The sequence below is a fragment of the Trichophyton verrucosum genome (genome assembly GCF_000151505.1).
Source record: "Trichophyton verrucosum HKI 0517 chromosome Unknown contig00004_1.f1.exp, whole genome shotgun sequence".
Lineage (NCBI taxonomy): Eukaryota > Fungi > Ascomycota > Eurotiomycetes > Onygenales > Arthrodermataceae > Trichophyton > Trichophyton verrucosum.
Window position 1 is genome coordinate 1 of NW_003315634.1, and position 14,834 is coordinate 14,834.

Consider the following 14,834-nt stretch of genomic DNA (forward strand, 5'->3'; position numbering starts at 1 on the left):
TGGACGGGAAGCTCTGTTTTCCACTTCCTATGGTCGTATGTACTAGACTCTTAGTTGAGAGGGTTGATATAGGGTAGAGGAATCTCGCGTTACTATGAAAGGAGGATATAAAACTAAGGCTAGGAAACATGGACTAATCCATTTCAAACGCTGAAAGTATCAGTTATCTTCTGCATCTACCTCCTGCTGATGTGGAATCCATGGGTTCGCATCACCAATCTTCTGGACAACCAATCCTGCACTGCCTGGATTTTTATATTTCGCTGCGGCCTGGCGCTCATAACTCACGTTCCTTAGCCGTTCATGTTCGCGAGGCGTGAGACGCAGATACAATTCGATACCAACGAAATGTAGGAATGTCGCTACTGAACCAGCGAGAGCCGACTGGAGCTGTATACTTGCTCCAATAGCGACTGGGTCGGGAGAACCTGTATCAGCTCTGACCGGGGCGTAGCGCTCAACGTTTCCTAACCACGGGTAAATGGTAGCATTGCACATAGGGTATGCGCTGGTATATGGTACCGGAATATTGTAGAACTTCCACGTAAAATCAATCTGATCGCAGGGCCAGCTGACATAAAATTTGTACTCAAGAGAGCGGAATATGGGTGAAAAGATTTCGATGAGAGGACGCATAGTTATTATGCTTCCCATATAGAACATGGCTCGTAACATCCAAGCCCGGTGCTGCTCAATTTGCTTCCGGCGGATGTTGATGTAGGCAATTATGATGGAAACTGTAGAAACCAGAACAAGGAGCCCATTGCTGAACCGCGTGGCAGGGTCACCACCGAAGGCATGGGGAGTGATTATTATTACACCCGCGTTCGAAATCATGAAAAGAAGTATAATAAGGTATCCGTTTAGGCGGTGAAATAAAGTAGCCTTGTATCGAATTATCGGGATAAATTGAAGAACGATGAGAAGTGAACAAGGTAGGATTGCTCCTAGGTGTAACATGATACCGGTTTTATAGAGGTCTTGTTGGTAGTAGTACCATTCGCCAGGGATAGAGCTTCGTCTGAATCTGTTTATGTCTAGGTATTGGAGGCGGGACAAAGTGAATCCAAGCAAGCCACCGGCGAAAATGAAGAAAAGAATGAAGTTGTAAGTCTTCTTGAAACCAACAGCCCCCATTAGGCGGTGCCAAAAAGATGCGAGCTGTGGTTTTGCCATCATGAAAGTCTGAAGGGAAAAACCGGACTTGTGTTCAAGTGTGACTGGTAGTTTTTTCCTAATAGTTAGTCCTAGAGGAAGTTGACGGCATCAGAAGGACTTTATATCCATGATTATTGCAGTAATGATACCCCGTGAGGGTTGTTGTTGAAGATGCTGAAACCTCTCGAGAATGATGATCAGCTGCACTCAACATCACCTGAAAGACGTATCCTTGGATATTCCACTGAGGGGTGAAATCCATTCTTTTGCACTTGTGGGGGTATAAATATGCAACTTCATGACAGAAATGGTCAAATATCCATTCGATATTTAATTACGGAAGAATAAGTTGATGTTCGCAGGGATGATCCAAGGTTGTGATGGTGTGGCTGAGGCTGCGCCGAGAAGCGCTTTTCCTAAAAGGGGCATTTCTGCGGTTAAACCACCATATTTAGTCATTATGCAGTTTCTTGTGGGAAGACGAGGGATATGGAAGCGGCTGACGGCTACAGTAGTCGAAAAACGACCACGTACTAATTGGTTTGACAACGTCAATATACGATTCAAGCATTCCCTCGTCGTCGCTCAAAAGATAGTCTTGTTGGGTTTAGTCTTTCAATGACTTTCTCATAATGGGAAGAGAAGTACTCCGTATCGACTTCAGCAACAAAGGAATTAAGTTATTTCAATCGAGTAGCGAGAACACATACGGTAGCACCTATCACAAGTGACCCAGCTTTTTCCTCCCAGCTTCCTCTCTGATGACAGGGCAAAAACCTCTGGAGCTTGTCTCTTTGCAAAACACTGGGTAACCTCCTTCTAGGCTGTTGGAATGTTGTTTTTCACGACACGGCTAACGGAAGATCCTTCTGACCCGAAGAAAATTTTCGAGCATTCGGGTCACGGTAAGGGGTGGAAGTAGCTACTAATGTCGATTCGGGAGCAGCTGATTGGCCAAAAGATGTGAGAACGGGATGCTGACAAACGCAAAACTGTCCGTGAATCGGCATTTTTATACGGAAAGTGGGTCCCGTCCTGCCCCACATAGTTTAATTTAAGGTTATAACTTCCTTGGGCAACCTAAAAGGCGTGGCCATGACCTCCTCTCTGGGCCCGCAGGAGAAACCGGAAATAAGGCACAAACCAACAAACCATCCGCAAGGTAGAGGTCTAGCCAGATATCGAATGATTACCAATGATGTTGGGTCCCCACGAGATGCTGGTGAGCACTCAATTCGTGACTCACCTCGGGTAGTCTCCTGAGATAAATACCCCTCACTTCGACTTAAATTGTGTTCCTTTCCCCAGACGATGGTTCTCACCACACCGTCAGTAGTCCACAGCTTCCTTGAGGCAGGAGTTGCTTTCAAGTTGGAATCATGAAACTCTCCAGTATATTCCAGAAACCACCGCCTCGTTATGTCGTGGCTAGCATTCTGTGCTCCCTCGGGGGTTTTCTCTTCGGAGTTGACACCGCAATTATCGGTCCTGTGACTGTGATGGACTCGTTTACCGGGGCTTTCGGCCATCCGAGTCCCACGCTCCATGGGCTGATTGTATCTTCGATCCTTATTCCTGCCGCCATCTCCTCGTTTTTAGCTGGCCGTGTTGCTGATGTTCTGGGTCGGCCCCCAGCAATTGCTATCGGGTCTGCTATATTTGGCCTTGGCGCCGCGATTGAGGCCGCTGCCGTTCACCTTGGCATGTTTGTTGCTGGCCGAGTAGTAGCAGGTATTGGCGAGGGCCTTTACTTGGGCACATTGGTCGTGTAACTATCCACCGCGCTATGCCAATATCTTGAACAGCCACACTGACGCCGCTGCAGGTACATTTGCGAAATCTCCCCTGCCAGACACCGTGGAAGCCTCACTACAGGGCCCCAGCTTCTTATCACCTCTGGGCTAGTGGCCGGTTTCTTTACATGCTACAGATCTGTCAAGATTGTTACGACCCTCTCCTGGCGTCTACCGTTTATACTCCTTGCTTCTTACTCTGCTACATTTGCCGTGGTTGCATACGTGTTCCTACCTCCTTCTCCGAGATGGTTAGCTGCGACCTACGGCCAAAATACGGCAGCAATTGATGCAGCCTGGGATCGTTTGAGTGTTCTGCATGCTGATCGAGAAGTTATGCCGTCAAATCAAGAGGAAGAACCGAAGATAAGGTCCAAGGTCAGTCCCACTTTAAGTTCAAGGGGTCTAGTTTTCTTTGTTCCGGTTACGTTAGAAAAAAGTTGGAAAGTGTGTATTCTAATTACAATTACTTACAGACACTTGACGTCTTTTCTGCCGAAGCTAGACCAGGCTTCCTTCTAGCTATCTTCCTCATGGGTATGCAACAGCTGAGTGGAATTGATGGTGTTCTTTATGTACGTTTTCATTCTTTTAGACATTTCCGACTTCATCTAATATTATATAGTACGCCCCTTTACTATTCCAACAAGCTGGCCTCACTTCCGCAGGTGATACCTTCCTTGCATCAGGCGTATCAGCTATAGTCATTTGTGCAGTTACTATTCCGGCTACGATCTGGGCTGATAGCTGGAGCCGACGCCGAAACACAATATATGGCGGACTTGGAATGGCCACAACCATGTTTATTATTGGCGGGTTATATGCTGGAGATGCAGTACATTCCTATGGTGCCGGACGCTGGGTGGTTGTCATCTCTATTTACCTCTACACGGTCATATTTTCTATCTCTTGGGCGGTTGCTGTGAAAATATATGCCGCCGAAATCCAGCCACAGAGAACTAGAGCAAGCGCTACAAGCCTTGCTCATGGAAGCAATTGGATCACAAACTTCCTCGTTGCCCTTGTGACACCAACCCTACTCGCAAATACTAGCTACGGTGCCTATTTCCTCTTCGGAAGTTGTACCTTTGCCACAGCCATAGTTTGTTGGTTCTTCATGCCAGAAACGCGCGGCCGTACATTGGCCGAAATACAACAGGCTCTTCACACCAGTCGGTCTAGTGGAGTTGACACTCCTGCAAAAACACTCTGGAGAAGACTACGAAGAGCCCCTGCTATTGCGGTGACGAGAAATTGACAGTTCAAGATATCATTATTACAGTACCCAGCCTCTGAGCACCAGAATTTTGGGTAACGGCTTCTAATGGGTGGTGATACTTGAGATGTCAAAGTGTGCCTTTTAGTCACATTATTAGAGAAGCCTTCAATTTTTAGCCAGCGACTTCGATATAGGCTGATAATAAAAAATAGATATATAATTAATTACCAATATTAAAAGACCTTTTATACGCTTAGTACTCTTTCGCTTACGGCCTGGGGTTTAGAGATATAACCGAAGTACCCTGGGCAACCATGAGAATGGAGGATTTCAGTAATGATGTTGCTCCCAAACGGGCCTCCTGTCTAAGCTCTGTACCGGTCAATAGGGGTCCTGTAGTCTTTTATTAACATAAAAATATACACCCTGATGGCCTTTTTCCACTATAATTTAATAATACATGCATTTTATTGAGTCCTTATGCTTAGAATATATGATTAACTAAATTAAAATGCAGAACCCATAGAGGCCGAATTTGATGCCTTCTCCTGAATTATTTTGATGGTATCAACAATAATGCTTTCGCAATCCGTAACTAGTTGCGCCGCGAAACTGTTGGACCGAAGTTTTTCCTTAAGTGCATTGGAGAGACCTTGCAAGCCGAAAAAGTGCAATAAGGCTACGTGAAGTATAAGAGAGACCTTAACGTCTGGAATTTCGATTCTGTACTGGTAAATGCAGACGATAGGGATGTGGGTCTCGCTAGAGGACCCTCGGCGGTTACTTTGTTCGTGGTTCCATTCTAGAAGCTTATCTGACGCCGTACGAGTCAGAGTGACGAGCTGCTGTAAGACAACGGCTAGAAACATGCCGTTGTCACCACGGACTCTACAGTCTGAACAACGAAGAGCCTCCCTACAGACCTGTATTCCTCTATCCACACACTTTAAAAGGATGTCTGCCCTCGTCTCTGTCGATTCTACCCCAATGGCCTCCAGGAAAAGAGCCACGTCACGGAGACAATCACATTTTGAGGCAGGCTCTCTATTAGTGCCAAGAGGGGATGGTGAATTACCACCTGGGAATGAGCTCCATTCTGATCGTCTCTCTTGGGTATTTTCGTTGAACCGGGTTGGTTGAGATGGGGTGTTTGTGTGGTGGTAGGGTACCTGTATATTGAGGACTGCGTCAAATATATTCTCAGCATTTGTTGATGAGTGGCTGCTCTTCGGGACCTCGTGCATCCACTGGATGAATCAAGTCCGAGTGCCCCATAATTATCCGTTAATGCAGGAGATCTAGGCTGAGTTGACAAAATCGAGCTCTCCCACATGTTGTTCAATTCGGCGAACTCCTCGGAAGAAGAGCATGGCAAATTTAGAGGCTCAGAGTCAGACATGCTTTGAGTAGACTCTTGGTCTATCTCTGCGCCGATGGACAGTTGTTGACTACCATAGGAAGCCTGACATGAGTTTGGAGTAGGCAAATGGTTATTGGAAGGGCGCACACGTTTTGATGTCTTTCTACTGTCTTTGATCGACAAGATATCTCGATACATGCAAGTGACTGAGGCAGCCTGACATTTTCCACAGCCATCTTTGTCACCGCTACACTTTAGCTGGGGAGATGTCAGCAGGTATTCATCTTCATCATTCCGCAGCAATGAAGTGAAAATTAGTCCACGGCCAGTGTGACCTAGGCCGTAATGTTGAAAGAAGTGATCTAGACCTATTGACCTTTCGTGAGTGACAACGATCACAGGCAACCGGAGTATAACCTCTGGCTTTGAATCCACTAGCGCTTTGGAGCTCTACATGCTTGCGACTATTGGTGTCCTTGTCGTATCGAATGGTGCCAAACATCTTTGCAAACATCGGCTGGCCTGCGGTCGGTTTAAACGTAAATCTTGAGTGTGAAATACAAGATCAGCGAAAACTTAGGTCCCGTAACGTCAGGCCAAATAAATGCGAAACAAGATACGTTCCGCCAGATGTGCTGGACCCAAGGCCAAAATAATCCCTGTACATTTGAGCGCATACGTGTACAATTGCATTCTTTGATCACCTACACGGCGCTCACTACCTTGTGCCTTTGCATATGTGCATCCATGGCTAGGTAGTTTCCATACTGCCTGATTGGTTGCGAAGGAACCTGGATTAAGCAGTGCATGATACGGTGACCAGGACCTCGGGCAAACTAACTTTTGAATAGCCCCTGAGCCCTCGGCACGGATTCAGTTAGATGGGTACCCCGATGAGTGCTGCGGTTCTACACTGTAGATGTTGGTATAAATCATCCGCAGCGGCTATCCATGACGGATTGGTATATGAAGCCTTTGGTATTATAATCATCCACGAAAGGGTGTTTAGAAAAGCCTCTTTAAGAGACTCTAGTGGTTGAACCTCAGTCTTCGGCATAAGTGTATAATATGATGATGATGATAATAATAATAATAATAATAATCGGCAGTGGGGCAAGGCGGCAAGTGGGCCTGTACTCTGTACCAATGGACTGATCAATCAGAGCTCTGTGTTAACACCCAAGTATTTGAACACCCCCCTGCGCCTCGGGCATGATGACCCTCCAAACGGCGACGTTATATTGCACCAATGAAGTCAAGTAACGTAAGGCTGCATTTTACGTACGTCTGTCAAATCTGGGAATCGTGGCCTCCCATAGGACGCTGAGATGCGCAAGGTAAGGTAATTTGTTACTAGGTACTCTGGTTACCCAGCTCTGCCCTCCCTAGATTTAAGAGTGCTAGCTTCTTTCTCAGCCCGCTCGATCCCCTTCCGCAACATCAGGAGTACTTCGCTTGTTGCCTATTATAGTCGTACAGTCGGAATGACCGGGGCCAATGATGATGGATATTTGTGTGGGAGGCATGGTCCATTCAGTCCGCTGTACTGAGGTCCGTTTGACTTTTAGGCGCTTAAATTCTCCGCGTATTCCAAACCTACAGTAGCCGGTGAGAAGCTTAATTACATAACCTCTGTTTCCTGAGCTAATAGAATAAATAACTAGTTATAGCCAATCAAAATTTTATTTTATAAAGCTGACTGACCAATCCGGATAACCAATCAACGGCACCCCTGAAGCATAAGGGGTCAGTGACGTTTATTGGTTGACTGGGCGGGCATAAATCTAACATATATTTTCACCGTAACCAATAGAAATAGCTGATTAATAGCGAATTGGTAATCCAATAGGAAGTACAGAGTAGCGGATATTTTGTTCTTGATAACGAGCGGAGCGAGCGCTATGTACCTAGCATGTTAATTTTAGTTAGTTAATCATTAGATACGCTTGTACTCCGTATCAGAGCGCCATCAACTCTGTACTTAGTTCGATCTACTTAACTACTAATTACCTGAGAGATAGATGTTTTTATCATACCTGGTTGTCAAGATCGGGGAATGTGAGCGCCGGTGCTATGACAAGTTGTCAGTTTTTGTATTAGTCATCTTATTTCGCTACACCTTGTTTGATTAAAGCCTCGCACACTCGATAGAGCTCAATATCATCATCCTCCTTCTGATACAAGTTTACCATTGCTCCGGTGGATTTTGTACATTGTGATTGGGGCTGTTTCACCCATAATCGGGTTGGATACTCCGGCCCCGGGGGTCAAATCGACCACGGGCCTCTAGCAGCAAGTCACCATTCCCCTTTTCCAGTGTGTTTGCAAGTGTTAGGCCCGCAAGGCCTCCGCCAACAACCGCATTGATATGATGACCAGGATCTGGAACCAGTCTGGGCGGGTCGATATGCGGCTGATCGCCTAATCCAGTAAGTTCCGGAGACCCACCAGGGGTATCCAGAAGACTGGGTCGTTCATTATTGGCCAACACCCTCATAGCATACAGATATCCATGCAATACAGCGTTTTACACATCAAATCCATGATTGTCGCCCCCCCGCTTCCTCCAAACAATAGAAAATGATAACGCCTCAATTGTTGTATAGCAAGGGGACTCAGGGGGCACTCGGCAGCGTAGTTAACAAAAGCGAGTTGCACGCTCCAGAGATTCTTTCGCTTCAACCTCACTTCATTACAGGCCGACTTGACCCCCCCACCATCAGAAAAACTAACATACTCCGACCTCCCACCACCAGTGTCACGTCAATAATCGCTGGGCTGCTTCATGATGACGAGCCGTGACCTGGAAGGTCAAGATGCCAGACACGCGAACCGAGCCGGTCCAGCGCAGGTTGGGGAAACCGAAACGATGGGAGATGATGGTCCGTTCAAGCATCTGCCAGAGCACGAGAGGCTCATCCTCAAGAGACAACTGGATCTTCCCGCCACCAATGTCAATTACATGGCTTTGTATCGTTATGCGACACGGAATGACAGGATTGTTCTTGTGCTTGCCTCGGTGGCCGCGATCATTGGCGGTGCACTTATGCCCATGATGACTGTTTTGTTCGGTGGTCTTGCAGGCACCTTCCGCAGTTTCCTTTTGGGCGAAATCTCGGGGAGCAAGTTTAACAGCGACCTTGCGAGTTTCTCTCTGTACTTTCTCTACCTTGCTATAGGCGAGTTTGCTATGGTTTATATGGCCACGATCGGTTTCGTGTACGCCGGCGAACACGTCACATCAAAGATCAGAGAACGCTTCCTAGCTGCCATTCTCAGACAAAATATTGCCTTTTTTGACGAGCTTGGTGCGGGTGAGATTACCACACGCATTACAGCAGATACCAATCTTGTCCAGGAAGGCATCTCAGAGAAAGTGGGATTGACCTTGACAGCCATCGCCACTTTTGTAGCCGCTATAGTGATCAGTTTCACCAGGCATTGGAAACTGGCCCTGATTATGTGCTCCACTGTCGTCGCTATTGTTGTCACGTTGGGTTTCGTGGGCACGTTCGTTGCTAAGCTCAGCAAGACATACCTTGGCCAATTTGCTAAAGGCGGAACGGTTGCAGAAGAGGTCATTAGCTCGATTCGAAATCCGGTTGCGTTCAATACCCAAGAGAAGTTGGCTCAACGGTATGATGGATATCTTGTTGAAGCAGAGAAGTCCGGCTTCAAGCTGAAATCCACCACTAGCTCAATGCTTGGCTTTCTCTTTCTGTAAGTATAGCGAGTGGAATAACATCTCACCTTCCGATTGACGGTCTCTTGAATTCTATTGAACAACACAGCGTTCTAACAAATTGTCACTATCAAGGTATATCTACCTCAATTATGGACTGTCTTTCTGGATGGGCTCCCGCTTCCTGGTGGATGGATCCGTTGGGCTAGCGCAGATTCTTACTATTCAAATGGCCATCATGATGGGTGCCTTTGCCCTGGGCAATATCACGCCGAATGTCCAAGCCATCACCACAGCGGTTGCAGCAGCCAATAAGATCTATGCAACCATCGATCGTGTCTCTCCTCTCGATCCTCTATCGACTGAGGGTCAGAAGCTCGAGAAAATTCAGGGAGATGTGGAGCTCAAGAACATTAGACATATATACCCTTCCCGCCCCGATGTTGTTGTGATGGATGATGTAAGCTTGATATTCCCAGCTGGTAAGTCTACAGCTCTTGTTGGAGCTTCAGGCTCTGGGAAGAGCACTATAGTCGGGCTGATTGAGCGTTTCTACAATCCTGTGGGTGGATCTCTATATATCGACGGCCATGATATCAAAGATCTAAATCTACGCTGGTTACGACAACAAATCTCATTGGTTAGTCAAGAGCCTGCATTATTCGCTACCACGATATTTGGAAATATTAAGCATGGATTGATCGGAACACCGCACGAGCATGCATCCGACAAAGCGATTACTGAGCTGGTCGAGCGCGCTGCTCGAATAGCAAATGTGAGTTTAATCCCTTAGCGTTTATATTTCTAACTACCGTACAAACTCAGTCAAAAGTTCTGACCAAGTTTCTTTTCAGGCTCATGATTTCATCTCTTCCCTTCCTGAACGCTACGAAACTAACATTGGCGAACGAGGGTTACTTCTCTCAGGGGGGCAGAAACAACGTATTGCCATTGCCAGGGCCATAGTTAGCGACCCTAAGATCTTACTACTTGATGAAGCAACATCCGCACTCGACACAAAGAGCGAAGGAGTTGTACAAGCTGCACTCGACAAAGCTGCCCAGGGACGAACTACCGTGATCATTGCTCACCGGCTCTCTACTATCAAGAATGCGGACAATATTGTGGTAATGTCTCACGGACGTGTTGTCGAGCAAGGCACCCACTATGAACTCCTGCAAAAGAAAGCGGCTTATCATAAATTGGTCGAGGCTCAGCGGATAGCGACAAAGCAGCAGTCTAGAAGTCAAGATAATGATCACATTTTGCCCGAAACCGATTATGATTTACTGCAAACTGGATATGATGAGAAGTGCGACAGCTTCGGCAAGTTAGATGAAGAAGAAGAACCTCAGGACCCTACAACGGACAAGACACAGTCAGAAAAATCACGAACTACACTTTCGAGAAAGGGAAAAGAGCAACAAGACGACATTGCTGACAACTATACCTTCTTTGAACTGATACGTTTCGTGGCGGGTTTGAACAAACAAGAATGGAAATATATGGTCTTTGGAATTTTACTCGGCGTCGTCTGCGGTGGAGGTAATCCAACACAAGCTGTCTTCTTCTCTAAGTGCATTACAGTCCTTTCACTCCCTCTCTCAGAAAGCTCTGAAATACGTCGACAAGTCAACTTCTGGTCCCTGATGTATTTGATGCTCGCCTTTGTGCAGCTATTGGCCCTCACAACTCAGGGTATTATGTTCTCTCACTGCGCAGAACGACTGATCCATCGAGTTCGTGACCAAGCATTCCGGCATATCCTCCGGCAAGACATTGCCTACTTCGACAAACGTTCTGCAGGTGCTCTCACTTCCTTCCTATCCACTGAGACCTCTCAATTGGCTGGGCTGTCGGGGATTACTATGATGACTATCATCTTGATGGTCACTACCTTGGTTGCCGCTTGCGCCATAGCGCTGGCTGTAGGGTGGAAGCTTGGTCTGGTTTGCATTTCCATCATCCCCCTTCTCCTCGCTTGCGGGTACTTCCGCTTGGTAATGCTGGTCCGACTCGAGAGAGAGAAGAAAAAAGCCTACGCAGATTCTGCAAGCTATGCTTGTGAGGCCACTTCAGCTATCCGAACCGTAGCTTCTTTAACCCGTGAGGATGACATTTGCAGTCACTACCACGCACAGCTTCTCTCGCAAGGCCGCAGCCTAGTGTGGTCCGTCCTTAAGTCGTCCATCCTTTATGCAGCATCTCAATCACTCCAGTTCCTCTGCATGGCTCTCGGCTTTTGGTATGGAGGTACCCTGTTTGGTAGACGCGAATATAGCATGTGAGTAAACCACGATTCCCCCAATCAGAAATGATATTCGTCCTAACACTTCGATTCAGGTTCCAATTCTTCCTGTGTTACAGTTCTGTCATTTTCGGCGCGCAGTCAGCAGGGACTATCTTCAGCTATGTACCGGATTTTGCCAAAGCCCGTCATGCTGCTGCTAGTGTCAAGGCTCTCTTTGAACGGACACCGGAAATTGATAGCTGGAGTGATGACGGTGAAAAGGTTCAGAGTATAGAAGGCTATATCGAGTTCAGGGATGTACACTTCCGGTACCCGTCGCGACCAAACCAACCTGTTCTACAAGGTCTTAACCTCCAGGTCAAACCCGGACAATACGTTGCATTTGTTGGAGCTAGTGGATGTGGTAAGTCCACTGCAATTTCACTCTTAGAGAGATTCTATAACCCAACTTTCGGGGGTATCTACGTGGACAGCAAGGAAATCTCATCATTCAACGTCAAAAATTACCGCTCCCATATCGCACTTGTTGGCCAAGAGCCAACTCTATACCAAGGCACTATCCGTGAGAATATCATGCTGGGTACGGACAGAGATGATATTTCAGAAGATGAAATAGTGGCATGCTGCAAGAATGCAAATATCTACGATTTCATTATTGGTCTGCCAAGCGGGTTTGATACCCTCGTTGGTAGTAAGGGCAGTATGCTATCGGGTGGCCAGAAGCAACGCCTTGCAATTGCCAGAGCCTTACTCCGCAACCCAAAAATTCTTTTACTAGATGAGGCCACCTCCGCTCTCGATTCCGAGTCTGAAAAATTCGTACAAGCTGCTCTCGATACTGCAGCAAAAGGCCGCACAACGATAGCTGTCGCACATCGTCTCAGCACAGTGCAAAAGGCAGACATGATCTATGTCTTCAACCAAGGCCGCGTCATTGAGGCCGGGACTCATTCTGAGTTGATGCAGATGGGGTCGGCGTACTTTGAACTTGTTGGCTTGCAGAATTTGGGAGAGATGTAATTTTTTGTGATAACCGTGAAGGAATGTCTTGTCGGATGGTTACTCTCCTTTTCCCCTCCTCTTCTTTATTTCGGTTGCCCGATGCCCATTCACACGATCATCTTGTTGTATATTGTGAATATATATTAATCTGCCCCTATATATTACCCTTGGCCTATTATTTATTAGTCTGTATTATGATTTCAAAACGCCCTGCAGCCTAACTAGTTAGCTTAGTCATCTAGCATCTGCGTATTGGCGCTGCAAATTCTGCATGTAACTTAGCAAGCTCACCGATATCATCAATTACACCAGGATATTCGTTTCGAATATCGCTTTTAACCAATCATATCATTTTATGCTGCCGTCAATTTGACACTAGTTAACGAGTTCCTGCAGCTTCTCCTTTTTGCACTCTCACACATGGCTCTCGGGCCTTTCCATTCTGGGTTATATCCGGCATCCACATCCCCGCACTGTCTATTGAATGAGAACGACAGTGACCCTGCCACTAGTGACAATCCCTGTCTACCGAGGTACTTACAGTCATGTAAGGAATTCGTCGTAGAATCCCTCTATTTATTTCCTCTGAATGCCCGAATACAGTAACCTCCGCGGGATAGTGCAAAGGGGCATCCGAGCAGTTCGGCGCAGTAACATCCGATCTTGGCTGAACCTAAACTGCTTTGGGACCTACTCGATATAGTTCTCAGCGACTGATAATGCTTCGGATTTAAGCCTACCGATTTGAGTGAGAATACGGTCTTTGGACGGGGTTGGATGTTGTTTCGAATAACTAGTTAGTTAGTTGCGTGCAGTGATACCATGGCTCCCACGCAAAAAATTAAGCTCGACGCCCTCGACCACATAGCTGCTTGGAATATTCCACAGAGCGTGATCTACCTGAGCTTGAAGCAGGGTGTCACGGTACAGGATGCTTTTCGACGTCTACAAGAAGGTCTACGTCGAACCTTTGTTCAAATACCATGGCTCAATGGTCGCGTTCACTGGCAGAGCGAGGATACTAGTGAGTGGCGTCCCGGCCAATTGGAGATCCGTTTTGAGGCCCTTTCCTCCAAAGAACCACCACACCAACTGCACTTCAATCAGCTGGAAACTGACCTGGAACTCTCTGATCTTAGAGATCTGGGGTTTCCGCTGGATAAGTTCGAAGAAAATGACTTGTTATGGACGACACCATTCCAGCCCGATTTCGAGAACGGGGCTGATGTCTTGGTTGCCCAGGCCAACTTCTTGCCAGGGGGTTGCGCTTTGGCTCTCTCAGTTGCGAGCCCAGCCTCAGACGGCACCGCGATGCTCTCTGTGACTCAAGTTTGGGCTCACCATTGCAACTCTTTGATAGCAAATGCAGAAATGGAGAATATTGTTCGAAACCACGGTGGCCTGGGCGCGGGTTTCGAACGGGTAGCACTGAGAAATGCATGCAAAGAGGACAGGCGAGGTACGGTTTCAAGCCTTTTGACAGAAGATATATGTCGTCTCGTGGGCCTCGATTCCGAACACGCGTTTGTCGAAGAGACTTCCACCACCCCTGATGCCTCTCCTGGTGTGCTGAAAGCGATGAGGCCTAGGTTGTTCTATATGTCGCAAGGGGCATATACGGCTCTGCGCAAAGACTGCATTGCTGAACTCGGTCCTACAGAAGTTACTGGTAACGATCTCATCTGTGCGTTGATCTGGAGAAGTATTGTCAGAGCTTGGATGGCAACTCAGGACGCGCAGCAAAACACCAACAAGCTTCATTCAGCAATGTCAGAGGTCAGCATCCCCTTCGATGCGCGGCCGCAGCTCCAAGGTCTACTGCCAGCCGGCTATCTTGGTAATGTCAACTTTGAAAACAGACTTGCCCTCTCCTCCGGCAGTATTGTCGCTAAGGATACAAGTATACCCCATCTCGCGAGTACGATACGGACACGTGCGGCAAATTTTACAGATTCCGACAGCCTGTTGGATGCATATAGACTACTTGATTCAGTCTCAGATTATACAAGGCTACCGCAACTCCGAGCAGCTCGCATGAAATCGCCTTCAGTGGGCATCCTGGCTCCAACAACTCTTCCCTTTAATGAAACCTGCTTTGGAACCCAGACATTTGGCGCTGGTGGTCGGCCGGAAGCCTTTCGGCCCCTTATGGGGGATTGCAACAGTGCTTTCCGTACGTGTTTCGTGATACCTCGAAAGACTTATGGCGGAATAGAGTTCGTGATGACTTTATCAGACAAAGAGGCGGATTTCCTCGACAAGGACGCAGAGTTTACGAAGTATAGTTTACGCATGGCTTGAAATCGAGTAACAGCAACTGGAGTAGAGGAAATGTGGCATATAGACATGATTCATTCTTGAGCTTGCAA

The 14,834-nt window shown here is 47.1% G+C and overlaps 5 protein-coding genes across 5 annotated transcripts; 3 read left to right on the forward strand and 2 right to left on the reverse strand.

Moving 5' to 3' along the window:
* Nucleotides 1-159: 159 nt before the first annotated feature.
* On the reverse strand, nt 160-1,176 carry TRV_00060 (uncharacterized protein; the record flags this gene model as incomplete). The annotated part of the gene is made up of 1 exon (XM_003025687.1): nt 160-1,176. One exon carries the CDS (start codon nt 1,174-1,176, stop codon nt 160-162), a length of 1,017 nt encoding a protein of 338 aa, XP_003025733.1.
* A 1,361-nt stretch (nt 1,177-2,537) lies between these two features.
* Nucleotides 2,538-4,209, forward strand: TRV_00061 (uncharacterized protein; the record flags this gene model as incomplete). Its single annotated transcript, XM_003025688.1, has 4 exons — nt 2,538-2,889; nt 3,034-3,329; nt 3,428-3,526; nt 3,577-4,209. The coding sequence occupies 4 exons, from the start codon at nt 2,538-2,540 to the stop codon at nt 4,207-4,209; spliced, it is 1,380 nt and encodes a 459-aa protein (XP_003025734.1).
* Nucleotides 4,210-4,676: 467 nt separating this feature from the next.
* On the reverse strand, nt 4,677-6,044 carry TRV_00062 (uncharacterized protein; the record flags this gene model as incomplete). Its single annotated transcript, XM_003025689.1, has 4 exons — nt 4,677-5,058; nt 5,116-5,391; nt 5,502-5,898; nt 5,948-6,044. The coding sequence occupies 4 exons, from the start codon at nt 6,042-6,044 to the stop codon at nt 4,677-4,679; spliced, it is 1,152 nt and encodes a 383-aa protein (XP_003025735.1).
* Nucleotides 6,045-8,318: 2,274 nt separating this feature from the next.
* Nucleotides 8,319-12,483, forward strand: TRV_00063 (uncharacterized protein; the record flags this gene model as incomplete). The annotated part of the gene is made up of 4 exons (XM_003025690.1): nt 8,319-9,250; nt 9,348-9,987; nt 10,067-11,496; nt 11,580-12,483. The coding sequence occupies 4 exons, from the start codon at nt 8,319-8,321 to the stop codon at nt 12,481-12,483; spliced, it is 3,906 nt and encodes a 1,301-aa protein (XP_003025736.1).
* An 804-nt stretch (nt 12,484-13,287) lies between these two features.
* On the forward strand, nt 13,288-14,766 carry TRV_00064 (uncharacterized protein; the record flags this gene model as incomplete). Its single annotated transcript, XM_003025691.1, has 1 exon — nt 13,288-14,766. One exon carries the CDS (start codon nt 13,288-13,290, stop codon nt 14,764-14,766), a length of 1,479 nt encoding a protein of 492 aa, XP_003025737.1.
* Nucleotides 14,767-14,834: the final 68 nt, after the last annotated feature.